The sequence below is a fragment of the Candoia aspera genome, chromosome 1 (assembly GCF_035149785.1).
Source record: "Candoia aspera isolate rCanAsp1 chromosome 1, rCanAsp1.hap2, whole genome shotgun sequence".
Classification (NCBI taxonomy): Eukaryota; Metazoa; Chordata; class Lepidosauria; order Squamata; family Boidae; genus Candoia; species Candoia aspera.
This window is the reverse complement of record NC_086153.1, coordinates 56,498,934-56,524,580: the sequence shown is the minus strand read 5'-3', so window position 1 is coordinate 56,524,580 and position 25,647 is coordinate 56,498,934. Positions and strand designations below refer to the sequence as shown.

General features: G+C 41.1%; 1 protein-coding gene across 1 annotated transcript in view; it reads right to left on the bottom strand.

Moving 5' to 3' along the window:
• Positions 1 to 25,647, bottom strand: part of ALK (ALK receptor tyrosine kinase) — a 693,943-nt gene that overhangs the window by 208,840 nt on the left and 459,456 nt on the right. Inside the window, exon 5 of the mRNA XM_063289507.1 lies at positions 19,309 to 19,436. Within this exon, the coding sequence (XP_063145577.1) occupies positions 19,309 to 19,436 (128 nt within the window). The remainder of the gene's footprint in view (positions 1 to 19,308; positions 19,437 to 25,647) is intronic.

Below are 25,647 nucleotides of genomic sequence, written 5' to 3'. Positions count from 1 at the left end.
GAGATCTATACAGTTGGTAAAAACAAGACCTGGAGCTGACTGTAGTTCAGATCACAAACTTCTTCTTGCACAATTTAGGACCAGACTCAAGAGATTAGGGAAGACCCACAGATCAGCTAGATATGAGCTCACTAATATTCCTAAGGAATATGCAGTGGAGATGAAGAATCGATTTAAGGGACTGGACTTAATAGATAGGGCCCCGGAAGAACTATGGACAGAAGTTTGCAACATTGTTCAGGAGGCGGCAACAAAATACATCCCAAACAAAGAGAAAACCAAGAAGGCAAAGTGGCTGTCTTCTGAGACACTAGAAGTAGCCCAAGAAAGAAGGAAAGCAAAAGGCAACAGTGATAGGGGGAGATATGCCCAATTAAATGCAAAATTCCAGAGGTTAGCCAGAAGAGATAAGGAATTATTTTTAAACAAGCAATGCACAGAAGTGGAAGAAGACAATAGATGGCAAGGACCTAACAGAAGAAGAAGAGATCAAGAAACGGTGGCAAGAATATACAGAAGACCTGTATAGGAAGGATAACAATATCAGGGATAGATTTGATGGTGTGGTCAGTGAGCTAGAGCCAGACATCCTGAAGAGTGAGGTTGAATGGGCCTTAAGAAGCATTGCTAATAACAAGGCAGCAGGAGACGACGGCATCCCAGCTGAACTGTTCAAAATCTTGCAAGATGATGCTGTCACGGTAATGCATGCTATATGCCAGCAAATTTGGAAAACACAAGAATGGCCATCAGATTGGAAAAAATCAACTTATATCCCCATACCAAAAAAGGGAAACACTAAAGAATGTTCAAACTATAAAACAGTGGCACTCATTTCACATGCCAGTAAGGTAATGCTCAAGATCCTGCAAGGTAGGCTTCGGCAATTCATGGAGCGAGAATTGCCAGATGTACCAGCTGGGTTTAGAAAAGGCAGAGGAACTAGGGACCAAATTGCCAATATCCGATGGATAATGGAAAAAGCCAGGGAGTTTCAGAAAAACATCTATTTCTGTTTTATTGACTATTCTAAAGCCTTTGACTGTGTGGACCATAACAAATTGTGGCAAGTTCTTAGCAGTATGGGGATACAAAGTCATCTTGTCTGCCTCCTGAAGAATCTGTATAAGGACCAAGTAGCAACAGTAAGAACAGACCACAGAACAACGGACTGGTTTAAGGTTGGGAAAGGAGTACGGCAGGGCTGTATACTCTCACCCTACCAATTCAACTTGTATGCAGAACACATCATGCGACAAGCTGGGCTTGAGGAATCCAAGGCTGGAGTTAAAATTGCTGGAAGAAACATTAACAATCTCAGATATGCAGATGATACCACTTTGATGGCTGAAAGTGAAGAGGAACTGAGGAGCCTTATGATGAAGGTGAAAGAAGAAAGTGCAAAAGCTGGCTTGCAGCTAAACCTGAAAAAAACCAAGGTTATGGCAACCAGCTTGATTGATAACTGGCAAATAGAGGGAGAAAACGTAGAGGCAGTGAAAGACTTTGTATTTCTAGGCACAAAGATTACTGCAGATGCTGACTGCAGTCAGGAAATCAGAAGACACTTAATCCTTGGGAGAAGAGCAATGACAAATCTCGATAAAATAGTTAAGAGCAGAGATATCACACTGACAACAAAGGTCCGCATAGTTAAAGCAATGGTGTTCCCTGTAGTAACATCTGGCTGCGAGAGCTGGACCATAAGGAAGGCCGAGAGAAGGAAGATAGATGCTTTTGAACTGTGGTGCTGGAGGAAAATTCTGAGAGTGCCTTGGACTGCAAGAAGATCAAACCAGTCCATACTGCAGGAAATAAAGCCAGACTGCTCACTTGAGGGAATGATATTAAAGGCAAAACTGAAATACTTTGGCCACATAATGAGAAGACAGGACACCCTGGAGAAGATGTTGATGCTGAGTGGAAGGCAAAAGGAAGAGGGGCCGACCAAGGGCAAGATGGATAGATGATATTCTAGAAGTGATGGATTTGTCCCTGGGGGAGCTGGGGGTGTTGATGACCAACAGGAAGCTCTGGCGTGGGCTGGTCCATGAAGTCACGAAGAGTCGGAAGCGACTAAACGATTAAACAACATAGATTGCTTTGACTGCCTTTATAAATGTGTCGCCAAAATCCATAAATCCCAAGCTTTTAAGCATAAAATTCCAGTTTAAATTGTCAAAGGCTTTTTCTGCGTCTAAAAAGAGTAGCATAATCTGTTTTTCATTATGAATTTGGGCATACTCTATTATATTTATGGTAGTCCTTATGTTATCTTTTATGTGTCTTCGGGGTAGGAATCCACTTTGGTCATGGTCAATTATTTCTTGTAATATAATTTTTAATCTTTCAGTTAGAATTAATGTAAATATTTTGTAGGCATTATTCAGTAGCGAAATAGGCCTATAATTTCTACATAGTGTCGGATCCTGTTTCTCTTTCAGAATTAATATAATATTTGCCTCAGACCAAGACTGAGGTATTGGATTTCCTGATACAATCATATTCAATAAATCCTTAACTGGTAGTAGTATTTGATCTTGGAAATATTTATAGTATCCTGCAGAAAAACCATCTGGTCCTGGGGCTTTGCCTGTTTTCAGTTTTCTAATAGCATCTATAATTTCCTGTGTTGTAATGGGGTTGTTAATTGTTGCTTTTTGATCTTTAGTTACTTTCTTTAAGTTGTGTTTTAGCAAATAGTTTTCAATTTTGTCAATTGATATTTCTTATATAAATTTGTAAAAAAGTTATAAAATGCCTTAATTTTTTCATTGTCAACTAATTCTTCCCCATTTTCTCGAATTTTGGTATTGGTTTTTTTTCCCTTATCTTTTCTTAATTTATATGCCAACCATTTACCCGCTTTATTAGCATGTTTGAAGTTTCTTTGTTTGATATATCTCAGTTTCCTTTTAATTTCATCTGTTGTATTTTTAATTGTTGTCGCAAAATTTTTATTTGGTGATTTATTTCCTCATCAGATGGCTTTAATTGGAGCTCTTTTTCTTTTAACTTAATTTGATCTAAAATTATTCGAATTTTTTGTTGTGCTTCCTTTTTCAAACACCTATTTTGATACATAAAGAACCCTCTCATATAGGCCTTACTAGTATCCCACACAGTACCAATACTTACTTCTTTATTTAGATTCCATTCAAAGAATTCCTTTAGTTTCTTTTTGCAATCTTCTACAAATTCTTTATTTCTCAGCAAAGTTTAATTTAATCTCCACCTATAATTTTTTGGGTGGAGTTTTATGCTCAATTGAATCGGGTTATGGTCTGAGAAGGATCTGGGGAGTGTTGTTACGTCAGAGATTTTATTTGCCAGATTTTTAGATAGCCATATCATATCAATCCTGGAGAACGATTTGAATCTATCTGACTAGAAGGAATAATCTCTGGCCAAGCCATTTTTATGTCTCTGGGCATCTACAATAGCCAAATTTTCAGTCATATCAAAAAAAGACAGATAATTTTTCTTGATTTTTTTTAAAATTTGTTGTTCAGACTTTCTATCAATGATAGGTAAAGTAACCCCATTCCAATCTCCCATCATAATCCAATTATTATAGGGTAGTTCAGAAAGTACATTAAGTAAATTTTGATAAAAAAAAATCTGATTATCATTTGGGGCATATACTCCAACCACTAATACTTTAAGGCTTGGCAGTTCCACTTCTATTATTATGTATCTTCCATTTTTGTCAGTACTTATCAATTTAGAGTTTAAATGAGACTTTGCATATATTACAATTCCATTTTTTTTCACTTGCTGCTATAAATTCATTTCCTAATTTCTTGTTTATCAAATATTTATCATCTTTTTTAGCAATGTGCATTTCCTGAAGACATATAATATCTTGTTTCAATGTATATAAATAATGAAAAACTTTTTTCCTTTTAACTGGGGAGTTGGCTCCATTTATGTTCCAGGAGAGGCATTTTAGTTCATTCGTTTGAGAGAAGTATTGTAAACTCTTTAGAGCTAGAAGCTAATTCTTCTACACTGCGGTCTTCAGAATCTAGACACTTTCCTTTACTTTCTTTACTTTTAAATCTGTCACTCCCCTCTGCATCTGTTTCCAGATCTTTCTTATGTTTTTTAAGAAATTCCTGCCCTTTTGAGATAGTATTCAATTTGTATCTTTGTTGTTTAAACATAACATTAACTCCTTCCAGAATTTCCCATCTGAAGGGAATTTTATTTCTTTTTAAGACATCAGTAAGAAAAAAGTATTCTCTTCTCTTTATAAGTATTTTCAGTGGTATGTCCTTCAGTATCATGATTTCCACTCCTTCAATGTTAATTTTTTTACCATAAGAGGCCTGTATTATCAATTCTTTTGTCCTCTTTCTTGCAAATTCAATTATTATGTCTCTTGGTTTCCTATGAACCTTTGCATATTTCGAGTTAACTCTATATATTTTTTCTATATTTTCTTCTAATTTTTCTTCATCCCAGTCAATTAAATTGGCAAGCATTTGAATCACTATTTCTCTAATTTCTGGCTCTTTTTTTTCTGGTACTCCTCTAAGCCTAATACAGTATTCTTTTTCTTTTAACTCTAACACAGTTAAACAGTCTAATTCAGTGTCCTTTTCCCATTCTAATTTCTCCACTCTTTCTCTTACTTCTTGGATATCTGCTTTTATTATTTTGTCCATTGTCTCTAACTTATGGTCTAATCTTTTCTCAAAGCCATCAATTTTCTCTCCCAATAAATGAGTTAAATTTTGAGTGATGTTTTGAATTGTTTTCTGTGTAAAGTCTTCAAACATGGCTTTCAACCATTCACCTTCCCCCACTTCTGAGCCTCTCCTAATCTGTCTTCTTGTATTCATTTTGTTTTGTAAATATCCTTAATTTTTTAGCTTATCTTAACTATTAATCCTAATACACTATTTGTTTATATGTTACAATATACAATATACAATATCTATTTCTACTTATACAGCACAAAATATGCTTAAGTATTTATATAAAGCTATAGTATATTACAATATGGCGTGACGAATTAATTAAATAAATCAGTTTTCCCCTTATCGCAGCAAGGACTTATAATAAAGATTCCCCCCCCCAGTTGTAAAGTCCCCCCCCCCCTACTGAGGAAGTTTCTTCTTTTTTCTTTATTTAGTCAGTAATTATTGTTCCTTTCATCAAAGTGAAGGGGGCAGCAGAATTGCCTAGAAAGCTAGGCTACTCACACAGGCTCTACAGTTCTTGCTTCCTGGCTTCCCGGCTGCTCTTTTACGGTGAAAATGAAAGTGACAAGAAGAAAGTTAAAGCTTTTGCCTGCCGCTCCAAAGCCGCTGAAGCTCTTCATCAGCAGAGCTCTTCTTCCAGTGCTGCCCCCGTGGTTTGCCTGTCTCTCCGACTCCACAAAGCCACCTTCGTCCTGCGTTGTAGATGAGAATATTCTCGAGCTCTCACATCACTCGTCCTGCCGCCATACTCCTTCATCCCCAGCTCTCTCCCTTTAATTTCTTCAACTCAACAATCCAAACTTCATCCAGCATTTCAACAGAAGTCCAGATCTCATTCTTAGAAGAAACATTTCTGTCACTGTTAAATTCCTCAGTTTCATCAACACCATCCCCAACCAGATGACACATTTTAGGTCTCATATTTTCCACAATGTCCTGAATGCCTTGCATAAAAACTTAGTAGGAATCAGAAAGAATCTGTTTAAAATCTCAGTGGAAGTCAGAGAAGGTCTATTTAAAATCCTCCATGTCTCACGCAGTAGATTATGGCGCCCCCTAGGAGCTTAACCAGAGAAAGTCGAACATATGAAAGGATTCTGGAATGTGTTTATACAAGTGAAAGTGAGATATGCAGACAGTTTCCCAGGGAAAGTAGAAGCAGAAAACTGAAAGTTCAAAACAGCCAATTCAACATGTAGGAAAATACTAATAACTTCAAATTTGGTAGAAAAATAATAACAGGGAGATAGTTATTTAGTCTCAATTGTCCTTAATATTTGGATGGAAAACAATGTCCAAAATGTAAAAAGATTTTTTTAAAAACAAACTGATCCCCAAAATAACGATGAGCACCAAGGAAGCCAGCTTCTCCTTGCTGTAGAAAGCCTCTCTTAGGGTATGCGTACTTAAAAGAAATATAAATTGGGTGATTTAGAAATGGGGTGGCTGGTCTTAGTATCCCATTAAGGCTACAGCACAGCTTGGAAATGGTGATGTCCCAGCCTCCCGGCTAGCTGTTACCAGTCCAGCACCAGTGCTGTTTGCAATCTTCTGGCTGCAAGCAGCCATCTGGAGGACAGATGGGGTGATTCCAGGTGTTTTCCTTTTTCCAGAGAAACATTCCTGGGCTTCAGGAAAGACCTACCAGAGCCTGAAAAACCTGCTGCCTTGTCAGTTCTGCCCACTGAGCCCGCGGGCACAGCTGTTCAGTCCTCCATGTCCCCGCCGCAAGTCTGTAGGTCTTTAATATTTTGATTTTCAGCAGCACTGCATTTTAATCTGTCCACTGGTGTAACATAAGCATGGCCAATTATCATTTCTCTTTTAAAAAAGACAGATATTCCCATAGGTGTTTTGTTTTGTTTTTTGCCACCATGGATTAACATGGCTGTACTCCTAAAAGATAGACCTTTAGGGGCCAGATTCATGTCTCAAACAATGCTATATGCAGACATAATGGCACATGTCTGGATCTAAAAAAGTAGATACATTGCTGACTGAGAGCTAAATAGCCCTAAACTTAAGTTCGCAATTTATAGGTTTATATATTAATATGCATTGATATTAAAATTTCTGGCACATGTGGAAAAGAGCCACCAATAAGAAAGATTCATGTGATATATTTCATGTGACCTTTTCTGACACAGTGCTCTGCCTGGCTGTCTTCATCCAAGTCTGCATTAAGCAGTCTTACTTGAAATACTATAGATACTTCAGATTTTTCTAAACTGGTGTCCTTCAAATGGGTTGGGACCATTCCTTCTGGAGGATTACAGGTTGGGAAAGTTCGCTATAGGTCCTAGACTGGAAGCCAGTTTCTGATGCCATGTATTTGCCCTAGCTATAACAATATAGCACTTTAGCCATATCATTATAGTTAAGGTACTCCCTATGCCCTGACGTACTATGGGGAAAACATGCTGTGTTGCAGGGAGTGTGAATCTATGACTGCCGGGTAATAGGCTTCCCAGAGCTATCTCTTCAAATTCTAGCTTAAAAGCTAGAAATGGCTTTGGTTGCTTGCAGCTTCTTAGGAAGCAGAGTTACATTTAAAAGGATTGCTGTCAAAGAACTTCAATGTTAACTCTGTAAAATAGCATTTCCACAATACAGCCTTCCAGCTACATTTCTAATCTTGAACTCATGAAGCTGAGAGTTTCCTTTCCTCTCAGAGCTCTTCCTCACAGCTGTCTTAAAATGCTTCTGTGAGGCAGCAGAAAAGGGTTGCTTTGAACTGCCCTAAGTCCTATTCTGCCTCAGTAACAAGGCCAAGGAGCGGAGCAGTTCTTATAGTTTTAATGTGGGACAAGTTAAGGAAAGTGCTAGGTGGATTCCCCTGGCTTCATCTGCCCTCCTGCTGAACATCACCATCTAGCAAGAATAACATCCACCAATCTCTCTCTTTAAGATGGGGTAGAGTTGAAAGGGAGGTGTGTTTTGACAGCTGGCCAGAATGGAGGGCTTAGTCATTTGTTAAAACTTACTCTGCTTTTGTGCGAGTGTTTTGCACCAGTGTAGTCAGGTTCCTTTTGAACACACCCAAACAAAACATGCTAAAGCTAATCTTGACTGTGTATTGTATTTATGGCTGGGAGGAAGTAAGTTTTTCCCCTGCCCCATCCCCACCTTCTAAATTCTCCTGCCAGGGCCACCAGGTTTCTGATCCCAGGGAGCTGCTCCTGCCTTACCTAAAATACCTGTCCAGGAGAGCCTTGTTTTTTCTCTCTCCCCTTCCTTTCTCTGTGCAAGTTAACATGAAAAAGTGAAATTCAACTGTAGCCAGGTCATTTTTGAACTGCAGCCAGACTTCTTAAGCCTGAAAAGGAGATTACTTTTAAATCTGTGGTGTGAAAGGGGGTAGATCAAACATACACACATTCTTTCTCTTTCCTTTCCAATTCCTTAAAATCCTTTGTTTTTCTCTGAAACAAAGAGATATACAGTAAATTCCTTTTCTCCCTGCCACCTCTACAAGGATTATTGTCCATTTTTAAGGATAATAGCTATTTATTTATTTTGAATCCAGTGTTATTTATTCCTGTTGGAATAAATCAGCACATGCTAAATGGGTATGGAGTGACCAGATGGGAGGGGCATGCCCATTCTGGCTTAATGTGATCAGCAAGAGCTAAGGCCCACTCCTCAAATAACTCATTACCAACAGTGATGATCAGGCACCATAGATTGCTTGTACAAGATTTGTGCCAGGCATGAGAAAAGTGACTACTCTTAAACTGGAACAGCTAAAGATAAATGTAACTGTCTTTCTGATGAGTTGGGGATGACGTGCAGGTAATATCACTAAGACATAACCTTTACGAATACTTAGCAAGGTATCTTCATGCTACCGTTGGAGGGACATGAGTCTTCAGAATTTGAGGAAAAGATGTTTTTAGAAGATGTTCCATATATGCACAGTGATGGAAAGATTCTATACCACCCCTAAGGAGGAATGGTGGGTGAAACTGACAGATCTTGCTGAGATGGATAAATTAACTTCTTTGATTACAGAAAAGATACTATCTACAGTTATTGGTGAATGGAAACCTCTTATGGACTGTTTGCATATAAATTAAAAAAAAAGAACTTGTGATTTATGGTTTTGATGATTAGACAGGAAAGATTATAGAAGGACGAGTATTATGATGTAATTTCAGAGAGGTTAAAATATAACTATACTTATAACTGCTGTGAAGAATATTGGAAGCCATGTCTTCGTATCTTTTTTCTTTCTTTTCTATAACTTTTTTTTCTTCCACTTTTTTCTTACTCTGTTTTCTTTCTTTTGCTTTGTTCTTCCTAACTTTATATTAGTTTGTATTAGTTTTTATCTTCTTTTTTTAAAAAGTTTAAATAAAAATCATATATAAAAAGATGTTTGATATAAGTGTTATGCACATTTTACAAGTATCCTGTTTCTCCTATTCAAAGAACAGAAAGACCCCCACACACCCCTTTGCTATGTCCAGTTGGCTGAGGTTGAACAAAATCAATTACTTATCATTTAGCTGCTTACTTCTAGGTACTTTATTTTAATTAGAAATTTTTGAGGAAGAATAAAATGTTTTAGTAAATTAATTACTCAAAGTGAAAGAAAGTATTTCTAAGAAAACCATTACATGCCATTAATAAGTCAATACATTTCTCAGGAACTGAACTCAGCTTTTATTACTAGAAATTGCCATCAATTACTAAATATCGCTGTACCAATTACTGTACTTGTGGAATGGACAAATTATTGGGTGGATGTTAATAAAACCAGTTACATATTTCAGTGGTAGAAAAGTGTTAATACATTCTTTGCTCCAGGTTCACTTATTAGTGAAAATTTCATTACTCAGTGATGCAATGCCTTCTATCAGAACATTACTTCCATATGAAAAAGGATGAAAATGTATTTTAAAAGAAAAAGAAAAAAAAACATCAGAACTGTTAATGAATTGAAGCAAAAGACAGCTAAGAGCTCTTGGAATTTGGATCCATCTTATCCTTTTTCATTCTGTTTGTCAAACATTCTTGCATACCTGTAAATTTATATTGAAAAGACAGTTATCTTCTCGCCCTAGTGATAACAAGGGCATATTTTGTCCTGGTGATTACAAAGGCACATTTCTTTTGGCAACAATATAATTATTTGTCACTGCCTTCTTCCCATTTGTGATTTTCTCCTTCTGGGATTTTTTTTTTTTTTAATATCTCCCGCTAGCCTACAGATGTGGAATTTCCTGGTTGTCTCCTATTCAAATACTGACCATTTCCAACCCTGTTTAACCTTTCTAAGCTCAGCCAAGATTGGCTAAGTACTGCCACCTGCTGTGATTTCATTACACTGCATAATTAACAGTTATTTAATTAAATGTGCCAGGTTGGAGTTCTGCTGTTGCTGGAAGGAGGATCCAGCAGACATTTTGTACTGGAGAAAAGCAAAACATTCTTCAGTTACTCCTTCAGCCCCATTTCTCTCAGCAGCTGAAAGACCCACTGGAACATGGGACTCCAGAAATCCAATTATTCTGGGCACGCAATACACATACAATTCAATGCACTTCTCATTTTAATCTGTAAATACCAAACAGAGGCTGTTCCTTATTTGCTGGGTATGTCAGCACCAGAATACCCTGGCAACTCCAATGGTCCCCCTTGATCACACAATGTTGGCTTTTACCTGAATCCCAGTCCATATTTTTTAAACATTCTGATGCAGATCCTTCTCCCTTTCCCCACTAATGAAGACAGTATATTTTGTTTGCCAGTCAGGACAGGGTATTTTTGCCTCAGCAAGACATTATGTCAATACCACACAATGTGAGTTACACTGAAATTCCCTAGCAAAGAAAGGTTTGGTTCAACAGAAGAGAAGATTAGATTTAGGTCTGTAATGATAATTCACCAGCAAAAGTTCAGGATAGTTTTGAAAGGGTTTAGGATTAGTTTACTACATGAGACAACCACGCATTGCCTCGATGTGGTGCTTTGCTACATGAAGTTGACACTATTTGCATTGTTGAGACTCAGAGATGATGCACTTGGCTACAACAAGGGACTTGGTGACACTTCAGACGCCTCTTCTGGCATTAGCCAAAAATGGTTTCTATGCATTTGGTTTCATTTTGCTCTTTAGGGCAGGGGTCCTTTGTAAAAGAGCTTTGAAGGGGCTTAGTCAAAGCTAATCACCCCTTAAAAGTTTTGCCTAGCCCTACTGCTTCATTTAGTTTATTCTACAAGAGCAGTGGAGGCAGCTAATAATTCCAAATAAAATGTGAACAATTAAAACCCAATAATGCCACATGCCTTCTTGGCAATAAAATGCAAATGGGTTGCTATCATCTTCTGGGATGCTTTGCCTACTTCCCAGTCTTGCTTATAATTATGGGATTCCCTGGCAGACTCTCATCTACTTACTAACTCGTTCCAAGCCTGCTTTGCTTGTCAAGGTCATTGAAGGTTGGACAGGTTTTGCCACCTAGCTGTATAAATGATGGCTTTCTTTTTTTTCTTTTCTTTAATTCCACTGCTGTGTTTCTGATCTGGTGGCACTCAACAGCAGCATACGTATACTTTTCTTGAAAATACATTTACATGCGGTTTGTCCAGCCAGAGCTGAGACCTCAGGAAACAGCAAACACCACATATTTAAAAGGTCAAACATTTCTCTCCAGACTCTGCTTGCTAACAAAACTGATCTTTTTGTTCAGTTGTTTAGACAGTCCTCACTGGCAGACATTCTTCTAGATATGAGTTTGCCAGAAAACAGCTAGGACTGTTAGCATGCCTACAGTTGCCTTGGCCAAATTTCCAGTCTGGATTTACCAGCAAACACTGCACAGACTACTAATGGAAGCCTTCATAGTCCCTATGGATAGGAGTAAAATTACCTAAACAAACTAGGTAACAATTCCCACTTGAGCTTTGAAGTGCAGTGTAATTCACACAGTGCCTTTACACACTTAATACCACAAGTGATAGATGGATGTGTTATTTTTCTTTGTGAGAGAGAAAACCTGGAGGAAAAATAGCTATGCTATGGCATGGTTTTTAAGCCAGTTCATTGGAAACAATTAGGGATTCATCCAGAATTAAACCTCCACGCTAGATAATTTTCTCAGTATTAGCGAGAAATGTAAAGTACTGTAGAAGAATCTACTGCATGTGTCCCTGAACTCAGATATATGTTGTTCCGTGGTAGGGAAATGACCAGAGTGACATGGGAAAGAATTCTGTGGGAAATGGTTGAAACAACTTAAGTCTAAGGAATCTCCAAAAGAAAGAGAAGAGCTCAGGGTTTTAACCCAAGTTGGCTCCCTGGTGATCAAGTGTCATTGCAACTACTGTAGATGTTTGTTGTTGCAACCAATTGCAATATACCTCAGTAGTAACCTTGAGTGGGAAATGCTATTTGAAGGCAGTCAGTGAGGAGAGGGAAAAGATAACTTCTAGCTGGGTTAAAGTGGTGCTTACAGCTAGACAACCTGGAACATTCACAAAACAAAATATTAGAGATCTGGAGAGCAAGGGGAAGGATGAGAGAGGGCATATACGCTATTGTTATGTATGACTATGAGCATGGGTGAGATATCTAGCAATGCCACTGGAAGCTCTTGAAACTGACAACTATTTGTTTTGCATTTCCTTTCCAACTCATCTCTCACCAATTTTTGTCTTGCATGGCATAAAGGGATTATTTTATCCCTCTACTTCCAGAAGTATATCCCTCCATCTTTAGCTTGCCAGGGTTGCCTAATCCAAATCAGCCCAAATCAACTTGGAGTGTGTTTTCAAAAGGATTTAGAGGAGTTGGAGATGGAAAGGCTGGACCTCTGGAAGTGCTGTAAAAGTAGAGGAGTCAAGGAAATACCAGTGGTCAGAGTGGACTTCTTCCCTTTCCCAATTACCATCAGCAAGTGATGGAATCTGAGGCCTACAGACACTTCCAAACCCAGAACTGTCACACAGATGAAACCTTCATCTGTAGTAAGTTATTAGATTGCATTCCCTGCTTATGTGCTTTGTTATTTTGAATCTGAGCCTTTTGCCACCTTATATTCTCCAGATGAGTTTTACATAAGCAGCAACGAGTATAGTCATGCTGGGTTGGGGAGTGCGGATGTCAAAATCCAACCCCTCTTGAGAATACAAGAGAGGAAAAAGTTGTCTTAAGTATATTCTCTCAACATGCACTGTGGAATCTTTGTAATGATTGCCCTAGCCCCAAATACTCAGACTCACAAGAGGATGCTGAATGAAATCTGATTTATTAAAGTACTAGAGACAAATACAGAGAAAGCTGAGAATGAGTAAAAGCGCGCCAAATACAAACTTAAACCCTTGCTTCAAACGTATCCCGCCTCCCTCGTAACAGCCCCGCCCGGCACAGGTGCTAGCAATCGTCAGAGTTGCTAGCCTGGGAAAGTAACCTTGAGCGCAGTAGATAATACAAATACATTCCAAAGCAAAGCCAAAAGATAATCGTTCCCATCCTCCCTAGACAACTGAAACACGCATCCAATTAATGACATGCGAAACGTTACGATGCATCAAAGACATTGAAACGGCGCACATGACATACCGCCTCCCTAAAAATACCCCTAGGGACCAGGTTTCGAGGGATAAGCGGAGTGGAAACGGGCCACTAGAACCGGGGAAGCCACATCTGGTGCAGCGACCCACTCAGGATGAGGGAAATGTTTCCAACGAACTAAATATTGCAAAGTATTGCGAAGGCGTCTAGAGTCGAGGATTTCTTTAACTTCGAAGTGTTGCTGACCATCAATCATGATGGGGGTGGGGGGTGGAGGTTGCCGATGCCAGCGATCAGAAGGAATAGTCGGTTTGAGTAAGCTGCAATGAAAAACAGGGTGTAAGCGTTTCAGGTTATGAGGCAAGTCAAGTTTAAAAGTCACAGGGTTAATCTGAGCAACGATCGGGAAAGGACCCACAAACTTAGGTGCCAGTTTCTTTGAAGGTTGTGCAGATTTGATAAACTTGGTAGAAAGGTAAACCGAGTCCCCAACTTGGAATGCAGGGTGTGGGGCACGCTTCCGATCAGCATAGAGTTTATAATCTGCTTGTGCATCAGCCAATGCCTGTTGAATCATTGGCCAAGAGTCAGCGAGTTGTGTTGACCAATCATCTGTAGTGACTGCACTGGCAGGAGGTTGTGGGAGATCAGTGATAGGTACAAAGTCTTTACCCAGAGCCACTCGAAACGGAGTTTGTCCAGTGCTTTGATGCACTGCATTGTTGTAAGCCACTTCAGCAAATGGTAAGAGGTCTACCCAATTGTCCTGCTGATAATTCACAAAAGCGCGCAGGTATTGCTCCAGAGTAGAGTTAACAGCCTCAGTGGCCCCGTCCGTCTGAGGATGCCAAGCCGTGGACAGGGCTTGCTTCGTGCCTAACAGCTTGAGAAAAGCCCGCCAAAACTGTGAGGTAAATTGTGTACCCCTGTCCGAAATCAAGCGGGAGGGACATCCGTGTAGCCTGTACACGTGTACAAGGAACAGGCGGGCCAATTGACGTGCTGACGGAATGGACACGCAAGGAATAAAGTGAGCTTGTTTGGAAAAATAGTCTTTGACCACCCAAATGACCGTTTTGCGTTGGCTGGGTGGAAGCTCTACAATAAAGTCCATGGAAATTTCTTCCCAAGGGGAAGAGGGGGTTGCTACCGGCTGCAGCAGTCCCTGGGGTTTGCCCACCTTGCGCTTGGACATTGCACAGACAGTGCATGAAGCAATGTAGTCTTTGACATCTTTGCGTAATGTGGGCCACCAGAATTGCCTCCGAACGAGGTGCAGGGTTTTCACAAACCCAAAGTGACCTGCGAGTTTGTCATCGTGGGAACGTGTTAACACATCTTTCCTGAGGGTTTCAGGAACGTAGAGGCGGTCGGATTTCCAAGCGAAGCCTCTGTCAAAAGTAACAGTATCTTTATTCGCAAGCAACCAAGTATCAGTTTTTAGCTCTTTTAGAAACGTTTGTTGCAATTGGGAGGGAATTGACAAAGTGCTTGGCTGAGCAGCGCTTGTGGTAGGCGGTTGCTGTGCGCGTGTTTGGCTTCGCGTCACAGCCTGCATGCCCAATTGGGGCGCCGTCCAGAGGGTGCTCACCACATCTGGCGCCGCCCCAGAATCCTGAGGTTGCCGGGACAAGGCATCAGCCAAGAAGTTCTTTTTCCCTGGAATAAATTTGAACTGAAAGTTGAAGCGATTGAAAAATTGAGCCCAACGAACCTGTTTAGGGCTCAGTTTTCGAGGGGTACTAAGAGCCTCCAAGTTTTTATGATCAGTCCAGACCTCGAAGGGATGATTTGCCCCTTCCAATAGATGCCGCCAAGCTTCTAATGCAGCTTTCACTGCAAATGCCTCCTTTTCCCAAACATGCCAGCGTCTCTCAGTCTCGGAGAATTTGCGGGATAGATAGGCACAGGGTTTGAGGCATCCTGCCTCATCTTTTTGCATCAATAATGCCCCAATAGAATAATCGGAGGCATCTGCCTGTACCACGAAAGGCTTGGAGGGATCAGGATGTTGTAGAATGGGCTCTTTGACGAACGCTGCTTTCAGCCGCTCAAACGCCGTTTGACAAGCGGGCGTCCACCTCAACAGCGCTCCGGGATTTTTGACTCTCCTAGTATCTCCCACCCCTTTTGTTCGAAGCAGCTCCGTTAGGGGCAAGGCAATCTCAGCGAACCCCCTGATGAACAATCTGTAGTAGTTGCTGAACCCCAAGAAACTTTGAAGTTGCCTGCGGGTGCGGGGACTCTCCCAGTCCATGATAGCCTGCACCTTGGCAGGGTCCATTTCTATACCTTTATCAGAAATCCTATACCCCAAGTAGTCAATTTGGGTCTGATGAAAGGCACATTTTGATAGCTTTGCATACAATTCAGCAGATCTGAGTTTACACAAGACTTTCTTTACCAGAGCTACATGCTCTTTCATGGTTTCCGTATAAATCAATACATCATCCAAATACACCAATACACCTTTAAACAGATGTTCATGCAAAACTTCATTGATTAATTGCATAAATACCCCAGGGGCCCCAGCCAACCCAAACGGCAACACCTTATACTGGAAGGCTCCCAACGGGCAATTGAATGCAGTTTTCCACTCATCACCCTCCTTGATTCGTACACGATAGTAGGCTTCTCTTAAATCCAGTTTAGAGAAGATCTTGCCCTTGGCCAGATGTGACAACATGTCCTTTATCAATGGCAAGGGATATTTGTTGGAAATTGAGACGGCATTTAATCCGCGGGAATCCGTACAAAGTCTCAATGTGCCGTCCTTTTTTGGGCGAAAAAGAACCGGCGCCCCCACGGGTGAATTCGCCGGCTCAATAAATCCGCGCTCCAAATTTTTGTCCACAAATTCCCTCAACAGGGTCAGTTCCTTTTGCGTCATGGAATAAATTTTTGGTTTAGGCAATTGAGTGTTGGGTAGCAGTTCTATGGCACAGTCCGTTTTTCGATGGGGAGGCAACTGGTCAGCTTCCTTTTCACCAAATACATCAGCAAACATCCTGTACTCAGCCGGCAAGCCTTCCAGAGGAGAGGCCGGGTAAGGCGGAGTCGCAGCTGCCGCAACCCCCACCATCTCCTCTGGGGCACCCTTCCCCTCTGCCGCTTGATAAAATCCATCCCTAAACGTGATAGTTCGGTAGACCCAGTTTATTTGGGGATTTTGCTGCACCAACCAGGGTACCCCCAACACCACCAATGGTCCCCCAACCGGAGCCACTACAAAAGATAACCCTTCCTGGTGACTGCCCAGTTGCAAGGCTACATGCCCTGTAAAATGGGTGACCGGTTTGCCCCCTGCCACGGACCCATCCAATTGAGTAAAAGCGATGGGTCGCTGTAAAGGGAACGTGGGGAGCTCCAAAGCTGCCACCACGTCGGGGTGCATAAGACACCGGGAACACCCCGAATCAATCATGGCCCATACTTCCACAGTCTTGGATTGGGAGCCCAATTTCAATTTCACCATGAGTATGCGGTAAGTGCCACTCACCGATGGAGGCTCGCGCCCGTCCTCTACCACCTGCCCAGCGGCGCCCTTTAGAGCAGGTGGCTGGCGTTTCCCGCCGGCTGCGGGATTTCGGTCTCCCCCTCAATTTCGAAGAACATCACATCGTCTCCCTCGGTTTCAGCCACCGCAGCTTTCTGTTTCCTCGGCAATGCAGGGGACTTTCCTGGCGGTTTTCCGGGCCGTTCCTCTACCTTCGCTTTTGGGCATGCTGCCACTCGATGCCCCTCCTTACCACATCTCAGACACAAGCCTTTTGCGTATCGCTTCTCCCGCTCCTCGTCCCAGGGTCGTTGTCCCGGTTTCCCCCCGGTGGTCGATGGGCGGCTGGGCTTCACCTCCCGCCCCGACTTGGCGGTCTTCCGCTGGGCAAAGATCTCCTGGGCATGTTCAGCCCTCCCCGCCAGCAGGATCCACTCATACAGCGTGTATGGGTCGTCCCTCCCCAGGGACCAGCGTAGCACTTCTGTATTCAAGCCATCCTTGAAGAGCTCGATAATGGTTGCTTGGGACCAGTCATCCACCTTCCCAGCTAGCGCTTTAAACTCCAAAGCATAATCGGCCACTGATCTGAACCCCTGCTTGAGTTCCTTCAGGGCTCGCTTTGCTCTCTCCTTTGCTAAGGGGTCCTCGAAGTGTTGCTTCAACGCCCCGAGGAACTCCTCGAGACTTTCCAGTTCAGGCGCCTCCGACTGGCACATCTGGACATACCAGTCTGCCGCCCTCCCCTTCAGTTTGGTGGCAATGGTGATGATCCTTGCCTTTTCCGATTGGAAAAACGCCCCCCATTCTTCCATGTAGGCTTTCGCGTTCGTCAGGAAGAACGAGAGTTTGGTCGGATCCCCATCAAACTTGACAGGGAAGTCTCGCATGCCGCCTCCCGCCGCGCTGCGCCCCACCACCGGTGCTGCCGCGGCTCGTGTTTCCCTGGCTCGGGGCGGTACGGGGCCCCGGGGCGATCGCCCTGGCGATGCTGCGATTTCCATCTGGACCGACTGGTCCCCTTCGCGCCTCCGCACCACCCGTCGCCGTTCCGGGGACAGCCCCTGGGAAGAGGGGGTTGAATGCCTTTGGCTTGATTCTTCTCGGACCTCTCGCAACGAGGTCACATCCAAGCTCAGCTGTTTCAATATAGCTTCCAACGAATCCATTTTGGACTCCAACACTCGGATCCGATCCGGAGTGGGTGAGCCCTCCGTTGGCTGCACCTGCACCACGTTGGGGGATAATGGGTATCTCTGCCTCCAGGAGGGACCCCCCGTTGCCGTGGCATCTCCTTGTGTCTCATCCCAGGTGAGCAGCTCGCCCGGCGAAGTTACGGTGGTCTCTGGGGCCGTTTTCAGCCCCCCGGCTTCACTCTCCGACTCGGAGCTCGCCTCCTCTCGGATGGCTGACAGCTCCCCACCCTGGGACGGTCGGCCGGACTGCCTCACGGTCGAGTCCGGTTCCCCTTCCTCCATCATCATGATGTCGGGTTCAGTCATCGCGGGCTCTCTCCCTCACAGGGTTAGACGCTTGTCTTTCCTGGACAGGGGCCAGCGGATTTAGGAACTTAGATTCTCAGCTTTATGTAATGATTGCCCTAGCCCCAAATACTCAGACTCACAAGAGGATGCTGAATGAAATCTGATTTATTAAAGTACTAGAGACAAATACAGAGAAAGCTGAGAATGAGTAAAAGCGCGCCAAATACAAACTTAAACCCTTGCTTCAAACGTATCCCGCCTCCCTCGTAACAGCCCCGCCCGGCACAGGTGCTAGCAATCGTCAGAGTTGCTAGCCTGGGAAAGTAACCTTGAGCGCAGTAGATAATACAAATACATTCCAAAGCAAAGCCAAAAGATAATCGTTCCCATCCTCCCTAGACAACTGAAACACGCATCCAATTAATGACATGCGAAACGTTACGATGCATCAAAGACATTGAAACGGCGCACATGACAATCTTTGATTTAAAGCAGATCACTACAGGAATGCCTTAGATACTCAAAGAAAGAACAGACAAGTGGGGAGACACAAAACATAGCTGCCTAACAAGACCCCAGTGCTGTCTTGCATACCAAAAAGAATACAATGTACAAGATGTTTGTAAGCTGATGCTGGGAGCTTCAAAGTCTGTATGATAGCACTAAAATGCTTAGTATTAAAAGAGAATAGATGGGGATATTTCAGAAACTTGAAGGAACAAGATAGTAACATTTGATTATTCACAATTACAGCAACTATATCAGCATAAGGGTTTATTTGTGTTATTTCTATTCTGCCTTTCTACAGTGATTTACATCAAGGTATATTACCAGTACAGTCATAAAAGACACCACGCATAAGCAAAACACGAACAAGACAAAGTGCCCCAAGCAACATTACTATCGTGAACTGTCCAATTAGGAAACATTAAGTATGGGGCTGATACCTTTAAGTTGAGGACAAAGGCACTGAAAAAAATGAACAAACCAGTTATTTCTACAGCCAAAATTCTATACCATAAAGAACTGTTTCCTGCTCCAATAATATCAAATAAGCAAAATACCCTAACATAGAAGAGAAAAAAAGAGAGCCATATTTACCTGTGCTGCAATTCTTCATTGCAAATGAATCGACAGCAGCTATACTCCTGTTCCCACTAGCAGTATATTCCAAGGAGATCCGAAAAGGCTGTTCTAGATGTCCAACCCGTTCCTGAAGAAGCACCCATCTGTTTTCATGACACAACAAGAAGGAATAAGAGAGGACAAATATGGTAAGGAAGAGCTAGCTGGCAAGCAGCACATTTCCAGAAGCAGCCATTCCACAACTGCCCCATCACACAGTCCCCCAAGGCCTCATTTCTACTGAATTCCACTAAAAAGCCTAGTTGCTTTTTGTGGAAAAAGAATAAAGCTTGGCGGAGAGTTAAGATATTACTAGGAATGGATGCTACCAGCTAGTGATACTTTTATTACCATGATCTGTCACACTGCTGTGGTTAGAGATCTCTTGCAGATTTCTTTGTGCAGTTTAAAATCAGCAGAATTTTGGTCTCTCTGAGTGTGGCTTCCCCATGAATGGAGCTATGAACTATAGAACACCCAGGAATGCTTGAAATACCGCCCTCACTACCTGCTGGGAGTTGAGCAGCATCTAAATTTAATCATCATCATCATCATCATCATCTGAGCCCATGTGAATCTGGTATTTAGATTCAGGGTAACACATCTCTCTCCAGGGACTGTGTGGTAATTGTAATTCCCAGCCTTACACCTCTAAAGCATTTTTCTCACTCAAGCAAACGGCATCTCATTCCCAACACTATTATTAGCTTTAAAATTAAAATTAGCCATTGGGGGTGGGGTGGGGGTATGGAACTTATGAACCTGAATAACAAGATCCATGAACAAAGTAATTATGTATCCTACATTGACCAGCAATTAACAAATTCCCCTTCTAGTGAAAATCCTTTTTTAGTAAAAAAAAGGTTTATTTATCAATTTCAGTGAAATGAGATAAATATGAGCAATATTAACAAACTTGTGAAAGTCACTATTATTTTTCTTCATGGCTATATTTCCACAGCACAGCTGACCTATTCAGCTACTATCCCAGGTATCCACTTGTGTATTGTACAGTATGCTGTCAATGCACAACCATGAGTGCCTGGCCAAATGGAAAGGAACAATTCTCGAAATATTTCCAGCAATCACAAATGTCACTAAATGGATGTCATTTTTTGAGGAAAAAAATAATTAAAAATAAAAGCCATGATGAGTTGATCAGTGTGATGCATAACAGACTATAGCTGCAGGGGTATGAAAAGTAAAATGAGCAATGAGAGGGAGTTCCTAGACTAGCCCTATTATGTGGGGCCACTCAAGGACTTTCTTTCTATGCTAGCAGCTGGAAGAGACAGTTGATGTTCCATGAACCTTCTCATCCCTTTTCAGATGATGAGGAAGTTTAGTTCAACTCAAACTAATTCCAGTGCTAAAAAATTCTAGGACTAAAAACTAACCACTCTTTATTAATTAAATATATACTGTAGTAGAATCGTAGGAGATTTTCTTAAGATTTTTTAAGAAAGGTTTGGATCATAGAGAGAATAATTGAGCAAAAAATATGAATAATTAAAAGCTGAAGTAGCATAGTGGTTATCTCTATAGTTACTATCTAGAGATAACTACTATACCACTTCTGTTTTTAATTTTGTCTTTTTTGGCTCCAATATTGGCAAACTCGTCACCATCCATAAATGGTGACACAGTCCCATGATGAAGCTGTAACAACTCCATCTCTGCTTCAGTTCCTTGAATCTGCTCCTTCCAGGTTCATGATTTACCTAGAATCCCAGGACTACAATGCAGTTTCTGCTTTGCTTAGTATTTTACTCTATTTGGCAATATACAGGCTGGAGAGTTGCTTAAGGATCAGTGAGCGACAACTGATAGTAAGAAAGTTCTGGAGTTGTTTTCCCCCTCCTCCCAGGATCTGTTCTTTGAGATCATTACTGTTGCTTCATGGATTCCTTTGGGTCACCAAATTGAGAAAACTTCATAAAAACAAATAATAAGATTTCTTGCTTAGGTTATTGCAGTTGCTCGTCTGTAAGCAAACAAAAGGACAGGTGGCAGAAAAGCAGTGCCAGAAAAACCTGCAGAATAATTCCAGCTGTAATAATTAATATAGAGTATTGTTCCCCCTTGTTATTTTTCCAGCAAGCAGAATTAGGCACCTGTCATTTCAATAACAATAACTTTATGATCAACATTATTACCATCTTACAGAAAATGTTCCAACTGTCTTTTTTAAAAGTTTGCTTGGACTTTATGTTTCTCTGAAATAAAGACCATATAAGGCATTACATCAACACCTATCACTGAAACCATCTAATGTGTGCTTTCTCAAAAATTCTAGAATTTTTGATGAACATGCTTTATTACAAATGCAATAGAAGCTGCTTTTTCAGTTACAACCCCATCCAAGTTAGCTGTAGTTTGGGTTGAAATGGTAAGTTGTTGTTGCTGCTGTTGTTCTCTGATCATTGTTTTTGTTGTTGTGCTTTGCATTTGTCCCACTAGGCTGCAGGGTCCACTTGCTTTGCTTGCCTAGTTCATGCAATGCATAATGTGACAAGGGATTATGTTTTGCAGTTGGCTTGTTGCAGAGCCTGGTATTGATTAGTGCTGGGTGGGAGTGATTGGCCCAAGATCTCCAAACTGGCTTCCATGCCTAAGGGAGGATTAGAACCAGGGTCTCCCCACTCCTACTCCAGCACTTTAACCACCACACCATACCAGCTCTGTCTATGGTTAACATTTTTTAAATGTTTTCTCCATTAAGCTGGTGCCTCCTAGTTGTATTGGACTTCAGCCCGCCTCATTCTGAATTAAAATGTGTCAAATTGGGGAAGCTGCAGTCAGAAATACAAATGCCATTGTGAGTTGTGTTCTGCAAAATTTTCCACAGCATTCACCCCATCACAAACTTAGAGCTGAGTTAACAAATATGCTAAAGATGCTCTGGAGCAAAACATCAGGGGTGCAGAGGAATTAGAGAAGCAACAAAATAGAAAGTTTTTAAAAATGTAACATTTTAAAATGAATATTTTAGAAATACTAACAATTTGACTTTGAAACGCCCTGAATCTGCAATTAAAAATGGAAGCAGAGGCCATGGTCCAACCTGTATCAAATGGGAAAGGTGCTAATTCATTACAGGGTGGTCTGCAGAGGGGGAAGGGTCTAAAAAGTCAAGATGGCAGCCACAACCATGCAGTTGAAGCTCTGTCATTTTCTACATGTATCACAGTTCAATTGTACAGTTGTGGACGCTATCTAGACATTTTTGACCATCTCCCTGTGGATGCCCCTGATTCATTACCAATAACAAAATAGGAAATACTTTTGCCAGGTGAGTGCCACTGTCTTTCTCTGTGCAGGTAAAAATAAGAATGTGATTTAAGAATCAAGGACAAAGGAGCATCAGACTTGTCCAAATACCACCCTTGGCTAGTTCTCTTTAAAATCAGACAACAAAAGTAGCTTGATTTGCCATCTGGAAATCCTAATAGAGAATTATTCTTTTCAGAAGCGAAGACAGAGTTAGCTTTAGAGATGATTTGCACTGAGATGCTGGAGCATCTGTGTACCATGCAAAACATCCCTTACCCTTTCCAAGACAGATGGATTTCAGTTCCAGATGCATGGTGGCCCTCAACAATGATTTCTATTTCTTTGCCACCACTAACCCTCTGGCTAAATGTGTCAAGAGTTTTAGAAATTGTGTTTCTGAGTTACTGATGCAATAAACTTTACTTTTAAATTTTCTGGACACCCATAGTTTACCATCAAAACTATATTAAACTTTCAGAGCTAATGCCAGGTAGGTATTTTATGCTGCTGGAATTCATGGCAGGAGAAGGCCTGGGAGTGGGGGGCGGGAGAGAAGATTCATTTTAAAAACTGTAGCACAAGTGCCTTTAAGAGCAACTGATCCTCATACAAAGAATATGTGGCTCTGAGGCCAATTTCTACAGAGCGAATGCCCGCCTCTCAGACAAAATCCCCAAAGAAAAAATACATGACTAATTGCCATGTTTTACTTCAGTTGTCTTGGCAGAAATGCCGCAGAGTGAGGGCCTCATGGAATACAGGTTTTGTTCAGTCCTTGAGATAGGAGGATTGTTAAGATGCACTGCCTGCAGGATTCACAGGGAAAAGGCTACTGCAGCTATTGCAAATTCTGTCTGTCTGTCTGTCTGTCTGTCTCTCTCTCTCTCTCACACACACACAGTTTCATCTTACAGCTATGAAAACCTGATCACAGACTATTTCCTCTAACATTTATTTGAGCTTTGGGTTATAGTCATTCTTCACATAAACCCAACAACTAGCCCATAATTCTCAAATGCCTTCCTCAGAATCATAATCCTCTGAAACTCTGCCAATATGGATCTGGAGTCACAGTATATTTTTGCAGAATTACATGTTTTCCAGCGCCTCCCATTTCTCCATCTCTTGCTAGAAAGCTGCTATATGCTCTTAAAGCTTTCCCAGTAAACAGCTAATAATGTCAGCCACTTGTCTTCTGGCCATTTCTAGCTGTTCTTCCAAACCTCACAAAAAAGTTTTTAGTGTCCTCTTCATCCTTTAAAGGACAGCTATTAATCTGGGGGATGCCTAATATTGTCCAGTTGCAATCTAGTTCATTTTTTCCCCCCAGTTCTGTGGACAATTTTGAATGGTTGCAAAATCCCTGATCATCTTTCCCCAATCTATTTTTTTTTCCTGCCAACTTTCCCAAATACTGTAGGAAGCATCATCCACCATTGTGTTGCATACTAGTAGGTTGTGAATAAAAGACTCAAAGGAAACCTGGCACCATGTCATTACTGAATCAATAGCAAAATCAAAAGTATACTATCAAAAATCTGCAGGTTATGAACAATTATGGAGATGTAAGAACTGTCATTTATATTGCTTCAGGTCAAGAAAATAGTAAAAAAAATGGGCTCAGTTGTCCTCTTATTAATGCTGACAGTATGTACATACATTTAAACATCAATAAATGCATGACCAGATGCAAGGTTAGAAAAGGATCTCTTAAAAATAAATAGCTGACTATACAGAAGATTATAACTTGACTTACATTCTTTCCCAGGATAGGCGCCACGGGTTAAAATTCTATCTTTATAACTTTCCATTTTCGTTTGCTCTGGCATTGTTTTTATTGTTTGAGGATTTTTTTTACTCTTATATATGTAAGATTTTATTACATTGGGTAGTATATAAATATTTTAAGAAAGTAAATATATTTTCTTTGCCATGGAACATTAGCACACACCTCTCCATCTGATGATTATTTGGATATAAAAGTTTTCACATTTTTAACATGTTTTCACTACAGCTGGGAAGCCCATGAGCTGGCATGGGGAGACACAGGTCTTTCAGAATCCATTTGCTCTCCATCCTTGGAGCTTGACACAGATACTGGTGGCTTGAAATATAAGATGGACAGAGAAAAAGTTGAATTTTTTGGCTGATATCTAGAAGTGAATGGTGCTTATGTGGAAAGAATGAAAACCATTTTCAAAAAAAATGAGATTTTGAAGGAATTGTGCTAAACGTTCTAAATAGCCATGAAAGGATGATCTTTGGAGTCTGCCACAAAAATGGCTATGTGTGGGAAAGTTTATGAGGTTCTTAATCTCTAAATTACTCTATTTTTGCTCAAGCCTCAGAAAACTTTTACTTAAAAACACCCTTCTATTCTTTAAAAACTATACCTAATATCTAATATGCTGCAGCCCTTCAAAACAGATGGCTCTTTTCAAATGCCACAGCTTCACAGGCATTTTTTCCTGCTGATCCAAAAATGTCAGCATGCTTCTATCACCTTCCTTACTGTAACAACAAAAAGTATCTCTGGTCTAGTGGCAGAAAATCACCTGAATACTGTAACTAAATATAATAAAACCACATTTCTCCCCAATCCTTTGAGATTGAACACATATATTTAGCATACAGTGCTCTTTATGAAAATCTAGTTAAGAAAATGAATTGGTGGTGTCTGTAGAAAATGCTGGCGGGTCTCCTTTTGCAATCTAAAGGTGAATGAATCACTCACTTGAGTTAATTTGTACTATCTTTTAAAGTGTAATCTGTTGAATGAATTATATTTCAAAGGTTTACTTCCTGTCCTGCCTTTTTTTTTTTAATAAGAGCCCTCAAGGCCTCTTACAGCAATTAAGCGCAAATACATATAACAAAATCATCACGACACAACAATAAACTGCAATGAAGTAAGAGTTTAAAAAACAGAAGTGTGCCAAAAACTATTTGTAGCACTACCTGCTAGTTTAAAACAATCCAAACTCTAAACTGAATAAGACTGTGACCTGGTTCACATTTCACAGTTAGCCACATGGGATTTGT